At 51.5% G+C, this 16,177-nt stretch overlaps 1 protein-coding gene across 3 annotated transcripts in view; it reads left to right on the forward strand.

The window, feature by feature from the left end:
* The window catches only part of SLC35F3 (solute carrier family 35 member F3), a 403,416-nt gene extending 389,086 nt beyond the window's left edge, over positions 1 to 14,330 (forward strand). For all 3 annotated transcript variants that reach the window (XM_019418985.2, XM_053910193.1, XM_019418986.2), the window contains 4 exons: positions 6,184 to 6,309; positions 9,006 to 9,198; positions 10,006 to 10,095; positions 12,835 to 14,330. In XM_019418985.2, the coding sequence (XP_019274530.1) occupies positions 6,184 to 6,309; positions 9,006 to 9,198; positions 10,006 to 10,095; positions 12,835 to 13,070 (645 nt within the window). In that variant the 3' untranslated portion in view covers positions 13,071 to 14,330. The remainder of the gene's footprint in view (positions 1 to 6,183; positions 6,310 to 9,005; positions 9,199 to 10,005; positions 10,096 to 12,834) is intronic.
* Positions 14,331 to 16,177: the final 1,847 nt, after the last annotated feature.

Raw genomic sequence — 16,177 nt, forward strand, 5'->3', positions numbered from 1 at the left:
GCTCTTTGCTTAGGACGCATCTGAAAGCCTGAGGATCCTTCCGCATCCACATATGTGCGCAGTCTTGGTAGACCCTTTGTCTGGACCGTGTGTACAAGCCAAAGTGGGCCGGATGCACTTAGGCTAAATCCAGACTGTGGAGGGCCAGTTTCATTTCCTTCACACCCCAGGCGAAGGGAGAGGGAAATTATATCCTGTGAATTACTTCTTGTTGTGAGATCCGAGACTTAGTAAATTCCGTCAAAATCTAGTCAACTTCAGCCAGTCAAATTTCCTAACAGTTGTGTGAAATAGGATAAGTGCATTGTCAACTGTCAGCTGTAATAGCAAGGGACTCACCCTGAATGAAAGCACGAGGTGACAGTTCAGTTGACAGAGTCCTGGTGGCTTCTGCTCGCCTCCCTTTGGTGGCCAGGAGCTGGTACTGCCCCATCACCTCCTCGCCACAAACAAGGACAAAAGAGGATTTGGCCACACAGCCCGTCCGCTTGTAGACAGGGCACATCGCTTCCTCGTTCCTGCCCGTCAGGCCACGTGGGCCGGCCATGCAGCTGAGAGCCCTGTGGATGGGCAGCTCTGTGACCGTGAACCACGCAGGCATCCAGCAAGGGGCAGGCTCCACTCCAGGCCCTCCACTTGTATCCTTTGCTCATTGTCCTGAGGACAATGACGTCACCCTGATGGAGGAATCACACCCACCTAGTTACTCAAACAGCAGTGGGGACATGAGTCAACTGCTGAGTAGTATTTTTAGCTTGCAGTAGGGGGAAATTTTGTTTTGAGTCTCAGTGTTAATTTTGGAATTAAAACCCGCTCACTGCGCTACCACCCAGAAAAGCTTTCAGCAAATACATGATCTGATACTTCGCCACAAAAAAACACAGGTGCTTCCAGCGGTAATCTGTCCAAACAGCCTGCCTGCCTGGACTCTGCAGACTCCAATGTCCGGGAGCCCATTGTGACTTCATTTGGCTGCCACATGCCAAGGGAATTCAGGAAACTCTTCGGCATGATTCTCATGTCCAAAGCAAATTCCAAATGAGACTCTGTTAATCGGGAAGAGAAACTTCAAGATGAATTCTGCACCGAAGCTGGATTTTTTTTTTTTTTTTTTTTTTGAGGTTAAGAGAAGTAGGCTGGAAAATACTTGAAACCCTCCTAGACCTGTAGAGAACAATGTGACATACCCAGATCTTTTCTTTGTTGCTATTCATGGATAGGAGGGTTTTCTCCCATGACATCCCTTGAACTATGATCCTGTCTAGCCATCCTGGCCACTTGGTCAGTTTGGTCTGCGCTGACCACTATATACTGAACAAAATTTTGTGTTGAAGCCATCACTAGGCCAGCACTGAAAAGAAGGTCCCAGAAGCTGGTACTGGCGATGAAATTTTGTAACCTGTGAAGTGCTGTGTAGCTATGGGTCTCTCTAATAAGCATTAATCCTCTGAGAAGCATGTGACCCCCCCTCCCCCATCCAAGAGCTTCCCACTCCAAGTCATGGCGTATTCCCCTCTTCCCATCTTTAAGAATTCAGAGAGCTAGCAAAATCCGTGAGACCCCAGCAGCGGCCAGAGTGATGGGAAGTCTCCCCCTTGATAACAGATGGGAAACCTAGGTCCAAGATAATATCTAACTGGTGCAAGGGTTCTTTTAGATTTCCCTCAGACCTCTGGCTTATCCAAGCACAAAATTTCCAGACATTGGAGGAAACTGACAGTGTTCCCCATCCTGGGGGCTGAGCATATGAGCTGGAGAATCTCACAGACGTTAAGACAAAGGAGCACCAACCTTATGTTTGTGGGAACAGCCCGCCCAGAGGATCTGTGTTAATTACGACAGTTACATCACAAGGGCTGTGGTTCCTGGAAAACATCAACTGGTCCAGGTCACATGGTCTGGCCAAGAAGAAGCAAACATATCTTCTCATGCTGGAGAGATCCCGACCACTTAAGGCATCAGAGGGGACTGTTGAAAGCAGCCCACGTTGGCCATTGTGTCCCCTTTCACCCTGTGCTTAGATGGGCTTTCCGTACGTCCCCCCGGCTCTCCGGATTCAGGGTTTCTGATGCAATAGGGAGATGTTCCAGTCTAGAGTCAAACGACTAGGCTTTGGATTTTGATTCCACTCTTACAAGCTGTTGGGCCTCGAGCAAGTTACTTAACGTCTCTGAGCCTTTGTTACGTATTTTATAGGACAGTTGTGAGAATAAAATACGATGATGTGTGCTCGGCACATAAAATCCAGTAACTGTTATCTTTCTCAGTGTTGTTATTTTGATCATTCCTTCTCAGTTGGAGGGGTTTGTTGGATCAGCTCCATTCTTCTGGTGACAGTCCCGGAAGCCGACAGATGTCTAGGGAGGCAGTTTTGTGTAGCAAAAGCAGCGGCTGAACGAAAACAGGTAGAACTTGGGGCATGAGGAAGGCCTCTGCTAAAGCCAAAGCCCTCCCAGCTGTGCTCATCAGCTGGATAAAGAAGGCTTGTCTGGGTGAGACCCCCATCTCGGTAGAAACGGAAGATGATGGGATCTTCTGCTTCCTGGGCATCTGTTCATAACGGCCCCCAATAGCTAGGGCTTTCCAGCCAGGAGGGACTGGGGCAGAAGCAAGACAGCCACCTGAGAGATCATTCACGCGGGCCCCCAAAGCCCAGCAGCACATTCCCGGGGATCCGTGCTTTTTCCCAGACCAGTTCCCATCTCAGATTCCAGCTGATGTTTTCAATAATGACAGTGCTTTCTTGGTGTCGCCCGAGGGGCCATCCCTGAATGGTAGCTCCACTTCGGATCTCGACTGCCTTCTGTTTGGGAGGCTGCCCCCTGCCACCTGAGCACAGCTGGGGGGAGCTGGGACACAGAGCACGGCAGGGGAGGGGGGGCGGGGGGGTCACTGGAGGGCTCACAGCCAGCCCCTTCCTGTTACACTCTTCTGAGTGGGGAAGAGCAGCCAGGAGCTGGGAGGGGAAGTGTTAGGGGAAGTATATTTAAAACGTGTCCTTTCCATTTCTCAAAATTGCCCCCAACTGTCAACATCCACAGTGCAGCACCCGGGGCTTGGTTGGGCAGAGGACGTGCGGCCCATCGCGGTCTGGGCAGAGTAGAGGGCAGAGCCCGTCTGAGAGGGGGCCCGACTGTGGTGCTGCACCCACCTTTCCTCCTGGATGTCCGAGGGCTTCACCTCCTTCCGCTCAGCCTGACATTGGAGATGGGGCAGTGCGGCCACAGGGGGCGCAGGGCGCATCACTGAGTTGCTGGGGCTCTGAATCCAAAGCCCCCGGGGCCAGGCACGCTCTGGTGGGGTCACCACGCGAGGCGAGGCCACCAGTAAGAGGGTAATTGGCACCACACTGGCCTCGGAGTCTCCTGTGTCTAACTCTCCTCCCCTCCAGCTGGAGAAGAGATGGTGATCTCACCCTTCTTGGTCTTAGGGCCTCTGTCAGCCATCAGTCTGAAGCCCCAAGTCCCCGTTTTGGGACAGGTCAGTGGGCTACCTGGAGGGGGTGGTGGAAGGTGGGAGAAAGGAGGGCCGGGGGAAATTCGGCTGTCCACTTTTCTTTATTTCCTCCTCAAACCCCGCATTCTCCCTCAGGGACACCCCGATCTAGACAAGGGACGTGTGAAACCACAGGACAGGCATGTCTGGCCTTGCTGGATAGTGATAAGAGCGCAAGCGCGGGGAGGGGCAGAGAAAGAGGGAGACACAGAATCTGAGCTGTCAGCACAGAGCCCGACGCGGGGCTCAAACCCACGAACCGAGAGATCATCACCTCAGCTAAATTCGGATGCTTAACGGACTGAGCCACCCAGGCGCCCCTGCACGTATTTTTTTAAAGATAGAACTGGGATCTTGAAAGAAAACGTCAGGCTTGAGGGAGGACTTCCAGGTCCCCCCCCCCCCCAAATCCATAGGGTGTTTCAGCTCTGCCCTGCTGTTCGGGGGGCGTTAAGAGTGAGCTTAGCTCCAGCACCGTGGGTGTGCCCCAGGCTCAGGGCTAGGGGTCCCATCAGGGCTGCTGGTGCCAGGACAATGCGGGCCTCACAGTGGAGCTCACAGGAGTCCCCTGTGACCTGTGGCAGGGACTCCGAAGAGGAGAACTGGAGGTCTGAGCCAGTGAGCGGGGGGAACCACAGTCCCCCGGTGCCACCTGTCAGAATGAAATCTTGGGGCCCGGGCTCCCGACTGCTGACTGGAAGGTTCTCACTCTTACCCCTCCAACCCCTTCCCTCCACTCTTTTGCACAGCTCAGCGCAGGCGGAAGCTTTCAGCCCTTCATTATTTACCCAGTAGGGAAGACAGAGCCAGAGGCCGGAGACCAGCCTTGTAAGTCTTCAGGAGAAAATAAGCCCCTGATCCCCTTCATTTCCTTGAAACTTCAGCCCCAAGTTCGAAAAGGCTCAAATACCATTGGGGCTGCACCAAATCGTCTGAAATGCAGCTATTTTCTTCCCTCCTTCTTTTTTTCTAGTTATTTTTCTCTTCTGCGGACCTCCGATGCCCAGCCAGGTTCAACTGTTCCAAGCGGCATCTTTGCGCTGTGTGTGTGTGTCCCCTGGACCAGAAGCCGCCCTCTTTCCCCTGCCGGCCTTATCGCTTGCCCCTCTCTTCTTCTGGAGGGGGGAAGAAAACCCCCTTACTGTCTTACGGTCTCTGTTTCTTTCCCTACGTGAGCAGTCGCACACAGTATGGGTAGCATCTGAGTATGAAATAGATTCCGTGTGTGATGCGGGATGAAGCATCTGCCTAACAGCGAGTCACTAACCCAGAAAGGACACGTGGGCAGACACGGGCCTGGCACTTCTCTAGCAGATGACCATCACCTGCTCTCTCAAGAGCCTCTGTGTTCTCCGGGCAGATTTATCATGACACGGAAGTACTGCGTGAGGAACATACCAGAAGTTTGTAACTCAGGCTGCATGACGCTCAACCGCAGTACCTTGCACTAACCTGAAATTTTTATGTTTAAGCCGCGAAGGAAACCACAGTTCAAACCTCAGACAGGGTGGTTGGCGGTAGCATGTGACGTGAGCCAGCCTTTCCTGTTGAGATAAACGGTGACTTTGCAACCAGACAGACCTGAAATTTGGCGTCCCCGCTCCGCCACACACCAGCGCTGTGACTTTGGGCGAGTTACGTAGCCTCCCTGAGCCAAAGCTTTCATGTTTACGAAATGAAACGAATGATCGTATCTACCTGTTTTGAGGATAAAGCGGGAAAATACATAGAGAACACTTAGCCCATGACCCCCGAGTTAGTAAGTGGCGACTGATATTGTTGTAGGCAGCTGAGGTCAACTTTGATCCGTTAAGAGAAAGAAAGCTCCCAGCGAACCCAGTAGCAGAAACTTGTATCGCACACATTTGTTCTGGCCTCCCCGTGTTTTGCCTACAGCACCCCCACTCGGCACCAGCAACATTTCGGTAGCTCCCTGACCGCCTCGGGTCCAAACTTGTCCTTGTTCGCCGCGCTGATGCATTTCTCCTTTGCGAAATGTCATCCCACGGAGTCGGTCTCCTGGGTAATCCGACAGTTTCATTGGGCGCAGCGGCAGGAATGTGTGCGTCTCCCTGGAAGGGCCATTCCACCCAGGAAATCTATATCCGGATAATGACAGGATTGGGGGGGTCGGCGGGGGGCGGGGGGGATGGCCCTGCAGCAGCTAAGAAAAGGAGCTGCCCTCCCAGGGTGAGGACACTGTTGCCCTTTGTCATATGACACTCTATCAGAAGACCCTACTGCTGGCATGTTAAATGGGGCCATGATCTGCGCCCTCCCTCTGTTGAGATACAAAGTACGTAAAAGCAAGATCCCATGAGGTGCTTTCAGAAGGTTGGGAAGGAACCGAGGTGACTTCCAGGTGCTGTCTACCAACCCCTGTCACGGCCAAACCACCTACTGTTGGCATTACGGCCGCCTCCCCTGCGGTTCCCAAGGCGCCCAGTGACGGGCCACCACGGGATGAGCATGTCTCCTTGCTAACAGCCATTCTGGGTTCTTCGGTCGCACCAAGCTTTACTGAGCAAGAACGGAAATTTCGCTCGTTCTCCAGAGACCTGGAAAGGAGACCCCACTCTTCCGTCCCATTCCTGAACTTCCATGAGCTTTTCTACCGCATTCACCCTCCAGCGGCCCATCGGATTCCCCCACCACTACCCTCACCGCTGTCTTCTTCCTTCTGTCCAGATTGTGGCCGCCATCCTCGCCATCGCTGGGATCGTGATGATGACCTATGCGGATGGCTTCCACAGCCACTCTGTCATCGGCATAGCGCTGGTGGTGGGCTCTGCGTCCATGTCTGCCCTCTACAAGGTAAGTACGCGCAGAGCAAGCTCCCTGAGCTTTCCCGGGAGAGAACAGCGGGCCTCTGCGTGGCTGGCCCAGCACCTTTGGGGCGCCTTGATGGCACCTGTGTTTTAAGGTGAGCAGCATACAGACTTGTAGTGATGAGGCGTGCACCTGCTCTTGGCTTTGGCTCTCTAGATCTTGCCATCGACGGCCGTATCTTCGCCGTACTAGGGATAACATAGATGGAGCAGTGGATCGGCAGTGTCAGATGTCGGTGACTTCATGGTTTGGCAAGGACTGGAGGAGGATCAGGGGCCCTAAAGGGCTGGTTCGGTGTTGGGGGAGATGATTTCCCACCAGGTCTGACGTGAAGATTTAAATACCCGGTGCAGCCTTGTCAATGAAATCTTTCATCCCATGGTTTGTGCAGCTACCCGTACTCAGCATGAATCCATAATGCATTTGGAGCACTTCCCGGAGATCTGAAGAACAACTACTATGATATGGGGATTATAACCTATTTTTGACAAAATGTTGGGAAGTGCTGGAAAGCATGTCCCAACTGCAGGTGTGGATGGGACCATTTAAAAAGAAAATTTAACGTTTACTTATTTTTTTTTAACGTTTATTTATTTTTGAGACAGAGAGAGAGACAGAGCATGAACGGGGGAGGAGCAGAGAGAGAGGGAGACACAGAATCGGAAGCAGGCTCCAGGCTCTGAGCCATCAGCCCAGAGCCCGACACGGGGCTCGAACTCACGGACCGCAAGATCGCGAGATCGTGACCTGAGCCGAAGTCGGACGCTTAACCGACTGAGCCACCCTGGGGCCCCAACATTTACTTATTTTTGAGAGAGAGACAGGGTGCGAGTGGGGGAGGAGCAGAGAGAAAGGAAGACACAGAATCCGAAGCAGGGTCCAGGCTCTGAGCTGTCAGCACAGAGCCCGACGTGGGGCTCGAACTCACAAACCGCGAGATCATCACCTGAGCTGAAGTCAGATGCATAACCGACTGAGGTGCCCCTGAATGGGACCAGTTTTGATCCCCACTCTCTGCTCCCCCACCCCATCATGGCTTCTGGCTGCTCTCCCTCCTCCTTTCCTTTCTTCCTCTCTCCTTTTATGTCCATGGTGAAGAATGCAAATAGTCTCTGATCTCCGACCTGCAGGTTTCGAGGAGGATCCAGGGAGGAGTGAGGATTTAGCGTTGAGACTTACTGGCCCTTTGGGGATCCAGACAGTAGGACAGAGAAAATGATGTATGGTAGAGAGGTATAAGAAAAGGCACTTTTTCCCAGCTCTGTGCGTAAGACATTTTGTGGTTTGGGAATGCGAAATAACGGCACCTTCCCATCCTTCATCAGCTCCCTGCCCTCACTGCCCACAGAGAGACGCACACAGGCCATCTTCCTTCTCCGGAACACAGCTCACCAAGAGGATGTGATAGGCCCACGCCGCTCTGAAACTTCAAAGACACTATTCAAATGCAGAAAATAGGACAAGGCCACACTCGGCTGCACTCGATTAGCTGCGTGCTAATGGGAAGCAGAGGGCGCACGGAAATGCAATCAATCCACAATGAGCACAAATAATGCTGATTTTGATTCCCATTTCCCATCTCCTCCCCTGCCCCCTCCTTACACAGAGGGGCTAGCCGGTGGAAGGCTAAGCAATTTATTTCCCTCTTCGTGCTCCTTGCACGTATGCCCAGAAATACCTGAAAGACTTGAGAACTGGCTGAAAAAAGGAAGAAGCAGGCAGGGTAGGAGGAGACTCAAGCTCCACTCAGATCAGTTAGTTCCCTGGTTGTGGATCGTTCCCTGAAGGCTGCCTCTGTAATCCCAGCTTCCCAGCCTCCAGGCACATCTACCCCTCTCTCTCTGGCCCTCACACATTTGAAATATGTACAAACAAGAACAGGTGTAAGAACTCAGAGTGGGGCGGGCGCGTTCCACTAAAACCCTTGCCGGTTCTGGAATGAGGTGGCGGGATGGAGCAGAGATGAGCTGAGTGTTACAGTCCCTCTACCTTCGATTTGCAGAAAATGGCTTTGCAGCCAAAGCTCTTTTCACTGAGGGCAAGCTGTGTTGTGCAAAGTCAGAGATCCATCAGACGAATGGTAGTCACTTGTAATTTCTGTGGCTTCCTCCTCTTCAGACTCTCTGAACCTGGGATGTCGGGCATCCCAGACAGGGGCACCTGGGTGGCTCAGTTAGTTGAGGGTCCGACTTTGGCTCGGGTCGTGATCTCATGGCTCATGACTTTGAGCCTCGCGTCGGGCTCTGTGCTGTCAGCTCGGAGCCTGGAGCCTGCTTCGGATTCTGTGTCTCCCTCTCTCTTTTTCGGCCCTTCCCCACTTGTGTGCTCTCTCACACGCACGCGCTCTCACTCTCTCTCTCAAAAATAAGTAAACATTCAATGAACACAACACAGACAAATGAAGCCTAGCGTGAAAACCCATGAGTCCTGAAGATGCCTTCTATGAGGCCAGAGATCCGTAACTCTTCATTATGGCGCTACTGAGATTTGGATATGTGTACAGGTGCACATAGGTCAGACCCCACCACCTTTTCCATGAAGCCTGGTAAGGTAGGATTTACCCTTCACGTGGCTGCAGTCCTGTGGTCCAGCCCAGCCTCATCAGGTGCATTCTACTCCCCCTGTGACAAGGTGACGTCTGGGGCGAGTCTTCACCCGGCCTCCTCTGCTTCCCCCGGCAGGTTCTGTTCAAGCTCCTCCTGGGCAGTGCTAAGTTCGGAGAAGCCGCCTTATTTTTGTCCATTTTGGGTGTGTTTAACATCCTCTTCATCACCTGTATTCCCGTCATCCTCTACTTTACCAAAGTGGAATACTGGAGCTCCTTCGATGACATTCCATGGGGAAACCTTTGTGGATTTTCAGTCCTCTTATTGAGTAAGTGTCGATCACCCCGTCAGAATCCCCGCCGTCAGAAGCAATGATGGGTGAACAGGACCGGGCAGCTCAAGGGGCATCTGCAAACCCATGCCCTGAAGAAGAAAAGCATTCTGTTGTTATGCTGAAATTCCCAGTGCTTTTCAAGATGGCTGAGTCTTTAAAGACTGTTAAGTCCTTGTAAAGATGGCACTGGATTCTAATTCAGAACCACAGTCGAGGCAGCAGTAGCCATGGTCACTGCCGCTCTTGAGTAGTGACCTACTGATAACAGAACGGATAACAGAACAGTCCCCACAGGACCGGTAGGGAGTTGGCAAATAATACGTGCAAGGTTCTTAGAACAGTGTCTAATACACATCGGTGTCCAATAAATATTATCAGTTATCATTACTGTTAATATCATCATCACCATTCCTTGATGGAAGGCAGGTCCTAGGCAGAAAAGCGGCCAAGAAGGTGCCTCGCCCAGTTTCCATCTAAAAATGCATAACCCGAAGCGCCTGCCATGGTCACTGCTGGCAGAAAGCACCGGGATGTAGGATGAGTAGGATAGCCCCAGCCCTCTTTTCCAGTGCCTTCCCGCTGACCACCATTTCCGGATTTCTTTTCCCTTCTTCAGAGCTCAGGGAAGGAAGGAAAGCTACATAATCAGGGTGTTCGACCCTAATCCCCACCCAAGGTCACTGAGTCAGTGGTAACTCCCGTGACTCCAGCCTCATCAGAGAAGGTGGGGTGGGACAGACCAGGGAGGCTGTAAAGTCCAGGGCCAGCCACGAATAACACCCTCTCTCTTGTTTATTTCAGCATTCAATATTGTATTAAATTTTGGAATTGCTGTTACGTATCCCACTCTGATGTCTGTTGGAATCGTCCTCAGTGTACCTGTGAATGCAGGTAAGCCAGTATGGCTTCCAGTATCTGCTTGCACACACACACACACACATGTGTGCATGCTTACAAACACACGTACTCACACACACTCTTGCTGTGCCTGCCATGGAAAGCAGGTTTAACCTTCTGTATAAAAAGAAAGCACTTAGGGGTGCCTGGGTGGCTCAGTCGGTTGAGTGTCTGACTCTTGATTTCGGCTCAGGTCATGATCTCACGGTTCGTGGGATCGAGCCCCATGTCGGGCTTCATGTTGACAGTGTGGAGCCTGCTCGCTCTCTCTCAAAATAAATAAATAAAAAACGAAAGAAAGCAAGCACTTAGGTACAAGTCGGTGTTTCTCATATATACGGTATTTCTCCAGAATGCATTGATTTTCATGTAGCACACCAAAGTACAGCTAGTCTAAAGCCATCTCAGGGCTAACTGACGTGAGGACCGGAGAGGAGTGTCATTCATATGAGTAAGAAGCATGGAAAAATATGTAGCGGGAAGAAACTTTTAATTTTTGCAAGTGACTTTCTGGGGCAGAAAATGTGCTCAGGGTGTGATGGGTATGATGTAGGGTTTACAGACAGAAGGAGTGCGCACGTGATTCTCCGCCTCCCCGGAGAGCGAGAGCCCTTTCCCCCGGTGACTCGGGACCTTGCTTTGTTTTCTGCTGGGGACAGTCGGCAGCTCTTCCAAAACTTTGTGGTCGCCTGCCCCCCACCTTCCTCCTTTCCTGGCTCATCCTGGTGGCAATTTTGGATTTTCTTCCCGTAGCCACCCCCCCCCCACACCTGACGCCCCCGTGTAACCTGTCGTTAGCCGGAGAAGGGTTTGTAAATCTCTTCTCTCTGTAGCACTCGCCCCGTTGACAGCTCTCAATTTCCGAAGCCTTTTCCTGTGATCTGGTTCCTCACCCCTCCTGTCCCGCTTGTTCTGTATGTGCCTCACCCTGGCCCCAGACCCTCCTAGGGGCACCTCAGGGCAGCGTGTGGAAAAAGGCCCGTCGGGGGTGGCAGCACGGGCTCTGCCCACCTGGAGGATGGTGGTCCCAACCCATTGCCTCGCTGGGTCTTTGCTTGTCCCACCCGAATGTGAAGGTAGTACCTCCCCTTAGTCAATATCTCAAAAGGCTGAATGCGTCAGAGAGAGCTGGTAAGAAGCGGTCCACACTGTGAGCCTCCAGACTCTGCTGCCTTCTGGAAAATAACTTCTCAGCTTACCCCCTACCCCTTACGGCGTCTTTGTAGTCACGGCGTTCTTCACTTGGAGAAGGCGTGTCACAGGTGGTTCCTAGTCGGATGCTTACTTTGACCGTTTCATACAGCCAGGGGTTTGAGAGAGAAATCAGCATCATTTCTCACCACTCACCTGCAACCTAGGAGTTTAATTCTGCGGCCAAGGAAGGGATCACATCCAATTCTCCAGTGGAAGAGAGGAGCAAAGGTGGCCACCGTTACCTGATGTGTCAGAGCGGAGCCATTGGGTGGTTTCCCGACCCTCCCTGGCGCCTATCTGGGGCGCAGCCCGTGGGCCTTGCTAATTGACTGTCCCCGTCCGTTGAATTCACAGAATGTTCCGCCATTATTAAAAATTAAAGCCTTGCTGAATTGCAGTGAGACAAAAGAGGCACTTTAGTTCCACCAAAGGGCTGCTAACAGTGTCTCTTCCCGTTTTAACTCTTATCCCTGTGTCTTTCTCTGCCTTTCCTAGTGGCAAGGTGAGAGGCAGGGAGGGGAGGCTGGGGGGAGGCAGGGAGAGTGGAGACCCGTGAGGGGAGAAGGCCAGAGCCAGGCCATATCCGGGGCCACATCCTGGGCCCACACGTGGAGAGCCGGCGACCGCCGGCCAGCAAGGTGGCTTTCAAAGGCCACGTGCTCGAAGTCAGCAAACGCTCTGTCACGAAGTGATAGAAAAGTAAGAAGTTGGTGTCTCTTGTGTAGAAGGCGGCCTCCAAATTTGCTTTGTCTGGTTTTAATTAAGAACGCAGGGAAATGAAGCAAAAAAAAAAAAGGAAAAAAGAAAAACCTTAATATCCCCAGTGGTTTTGACCATTCCGGTATGAAGAGAGCGATGGTGTAGATTTTTATGACCGGACGTTAATCCTGCTTCTCACTGTGTTCCCTCACCCGATGTGGGTCGGGTATGAGCCATGTGCCCCGTGGACCTTTAATAAACTTGGATAGTCAGTGATGACCCAGGTGGCTTTGAAGTGTCGTGCTAATAACGGCCTGGGGCGGAACAAGAATTTATATTTATTATCTTCAAAACACCAGTGTGAGTTTGGCCTTTAAACCGTACCTATGCGGATATTGGGAAATAATGCTTTTAAATTATAAATACAAAACGTCATTGTAAAAAAAAAAAAAAATGAAAAGTACCAAAAATATAAAGAAAGCAATAATGTTTTCATTATCCTGCCCGCCCCCCCTCCCCCGGACCCTCGGGAGGTGGGCCAAAAATAATCGTCCGGGGGGGGGGGGGGGGTTGTATCTCCAATTGCCCCCCCCCCACCATTTTTTTTGCCTGTCACATAAATCAGTGCCTGAACTGAGGTGCCAGGTCAGTTTGGGGAAGTGACATACAAGCACCAGGCTTATAAAATTGAGAGGCAGCCCCTGCCCGCAAGGAACGAAGCCACCCTGAGGAAGATCCTGCGGTCAAGGAAGACCGCTTCCTGCCGGCCCGCGAGGGGACGCCCCAGCCCCTGCGCCTGGCTCACCTCCGAGTAACCCGGCTTTTCTCGGTCTCGTGCAGTGGTTGATCACTACACCAGTAAGATCGTCTTCAACGGGGTCCGGGTCATCGCCATCATCATCATCGGCCTGGGCTTCCTCCTCCTGCTCTTGCCCGAGGAGTGGGATGTCTGGTTGATCAAGCTGCTGACCCGCCTCAAGGTGAGGAAGAAGGAGGAGACGGCGGAGGGCGCTGCAGACCCGGGCTCGGGACCTCAGAGCAAGAACAGAAGAGCCCGCCCTTCGTTCGCCCGCTGACCGTGGGCCCTCCGGAACTCTGCGGCGAACGCTCACGCTCGTTGTTAGTGACTTGGGGGGTCTCTTCCTGGCGGGGGCCCCTCGGTTTGGTAAGGTGTACATACCTGTACAGTTCCGGTAATCTGCGGTAAGTTATACGGTATTTATTGGCATGTCCAATTTGCTTGCACTTTTTCCACATCAGACCTTTCTCCTAAGGTTACCAGTTCAAAATGAGAGAGACAAGAAGAGCCTCGCGGCCCTTTTTCAGTGAATGTAAAGCCGGTTACAGTTACCCTGGCATTGATTGTCCGGGGACGACGAGAGGCAGGGCCAAGTGTTCTGAATCTTAGCAACTGAAAATTACATTGCACACTGTGATTACTTTCCAGCTATGGTAGGGTCATATTTTGTTTTATACCAGAGCTGTATTCTTAATTTTAAGGGATCTCAACGAACCAAAAGCTGACTGTTCGGTCAATCTGGGCGGACGGAGGGATGGATGGATGAGGACGTTAAGAGGTGACGCGGCAAAGGGAAACGGACTGCAGAACCCATCGACTGTGGACTTAACCTCGGGGTGACGGTTGGAGGAGGACAGGCCCGCGCCGGGTGACAGAGAGGGAAAGAGAAGCCCAAGCCCCAGCTGGCTGCTCTCCTGTGTCTGTGTAAGATCATGCAAGAGAAATTACAGTGCCTTCTACAGAATTTTCGTCTTTACCTACGTGAAGCGAGGTGACATCGTAAGTCACTGGCGCCGTCTTCTCATTTAGGTGTAAAAATCTTTAGAAACCAATAAAACTATATATGTGTGTGTGTGTACAAAAAATGACAAGCTGGTGACCTGTGTAATGGCACATGGTTAGCGGTGTGCAATGCACATATAAGGTAGACTATGCCGGAGGTGAATTGCTTTCACTTCGTGACCAAGCTGGAAAAATTAACTTCCTGAACCTGTAAACCTTTTTATGAAACTTTTAAAGCACCAGGCTGTTTACTTACACAACTTAGGTCTGCCAGAAAAATTCTATCTGTGATAGATCTTGTAAAGAGGGACAAGGGGGTTAGAGTTTACTATTTTTGAAGTTTACATTGTTACATACGAAATGGAGACCTTATTTTGAAATGTTGTCATAACCCAATGGTGCACTCTGTTAACCATGGAGTCTTTCGTTTCATACGGGAAGGGGGCATTCGTGACCTGAACTTTTTAGCAAATTATTATTCTCAGTTTCCATTACCTGTTTGGCCAAACAGATGAATAAACTATTTAAAAAAGAAGCATTTCGTGCTGTGTTGGCGGCCCCGTTGTTGCATTCCCACGGTGCCCACTCCCGCCCATTCCCGCTCCCAGCAGGTCCCACCCTCCCGCACCACCAAGGCATGAAAACCCACCCAGCCACCTCAAGGGGCGAAGATTCTCATGGTGACGACAGAGGTGACTGGCACAAAAGCAAAATGCAAAACAGCCATCTGGGCCTCATACAAAATGTCTTGAGGCATCGACTCCCTCCCCTCCTCCTCTCCCTTCACCCCCCCTCTCCTTTCCCTCCAGGCGCCTGCCCCCTACTCAGCTCTGGGTGTTGCTTGTGTCTCTCTTTTTTCTGCACAGACTGCTTCCTCAGCTCACGTTGCCCTCATAGCTACCTCCAAGTGGCGGCCTCGGTCGCCATGTTGGCACGGTCTTCCAGCTCCACTCCCACCCCTCACTTCTGCCTCAGTGTCCTAACCTCGTTCTAGCTCTGTAGAGAATTTGAGGTACCAGCCTCAATATTCTGTTCCAGGCAGCTGCAGCCAGGGGCCGTGAGGTCCAATGCCTCTCATTCTGCAGCTGCGAACGGCCAGGTTCTCTAAGGGTGGGTGTGGGGGGAGCAGAGAGGAGACGAGACGGCAAGCTTCTTCAGGACACGTCACCCTGCCAGCCACACCTAGAGCGACCATACACCATGCCTCACTTGCTCCTTGAGGTCAGAACTGGTGAGCTGATGCTCAATCACTCATCATCATCAGGGAAATACAAATCCAAACCACAAATGAGGTACCACCTCACTCCTGTCAGAGTGGCTGACAGTGACAACTCAGGCAACAACGGATGTTGGCGAGGATGCGGACAGAGAGGATCTTTTTGCACTGCGGGTGGGAATGCAAACTGGTGCGGCCACTCTGGAAAACAGTACGGAGGTCCCTCAAAAAATTAAAACTAGAACGACCCTGCGACCCAGCAATAGCACATTTATCCAAAGGATACAAGTGTGCTGTTTGGAAGGGGCACATGTACCCAATGTTTACAGCAGCCAAAGTATGGGAAGAGCCCAAATGTCCATTGACAGAGGAATGGATGAAGAAGATGTGGTTTATATATACAATGGAATATTACTCGTTGATCAAAAACAATAAAATCTTGCCACTCGCTCCAACATGAATGGAGTGTATTATGCTAAGCGAAATTAGAGAAAGACAAATACCATATGACTTCACTCATATGAGGACTTTAAGAGACGAAACAGATGAACATAAGGGAAGGGAAACAAAAATAATAACAAAAACAGGGAGGCAGACAAAACATAAGAGACTCTTAAAAGTAGAGAACAAACTGACGGTTGCTGGAGGGTTTGTGGGTGGGGGGGTGGGCTATATGGACAAGGGGCATTAAGAAGGATGCTTGTTGGGGTGAGCACTGGGCGTTATACGCAGGGGATGAATCACTGGGTTCTGCTCCTGAAATCATTATTGCACTATATGCTAACTTGGATGTAAACTAAAAACTAAAAATAAATTAGAATAATAAATAAGAACTGGTGAGTTGAGCTGTCCAAAGCAGAGAGCTCCCTGCCTGATGTGTCCAGTGTGTGCTGTGAGGGGGAACCCCTCAGCCCCCTTAGCGGAGCCTGGACGAGTCACCTCCATGATTTTGTCACGTCAGGGTGCCAAACATTTCCTATGGAAGCCACAGCATGAAAAAGTTGGGAAAGCCTACACTAGAGATTTACCCCGCACGCCCATTTGGCCTAAAAGACGGTGAAGACCCAAAAGAATTGAAAGCAGGGACTCAAAGGGGTATTTGTCCACTAGGGTCATAGCAGCCTTATTCACAAAAGCCAAGGGGTGGAAGTACCACAAGTGTCCAT

This window comes from Panthera pardus, unplaced genomic scaffold, assembly GCF_024362965.1.
Source record: "Panthera pardus isolate Hobbes unplaced genomic scaffold, ASM2436296v1 HiC_scaffold_22, whole genome shotgun sequence".
NCBI lineage: Eukaryota > Metazoa > Chordata > Mammalia > Carnivora > Felidae > Panthera > Panthera pardus.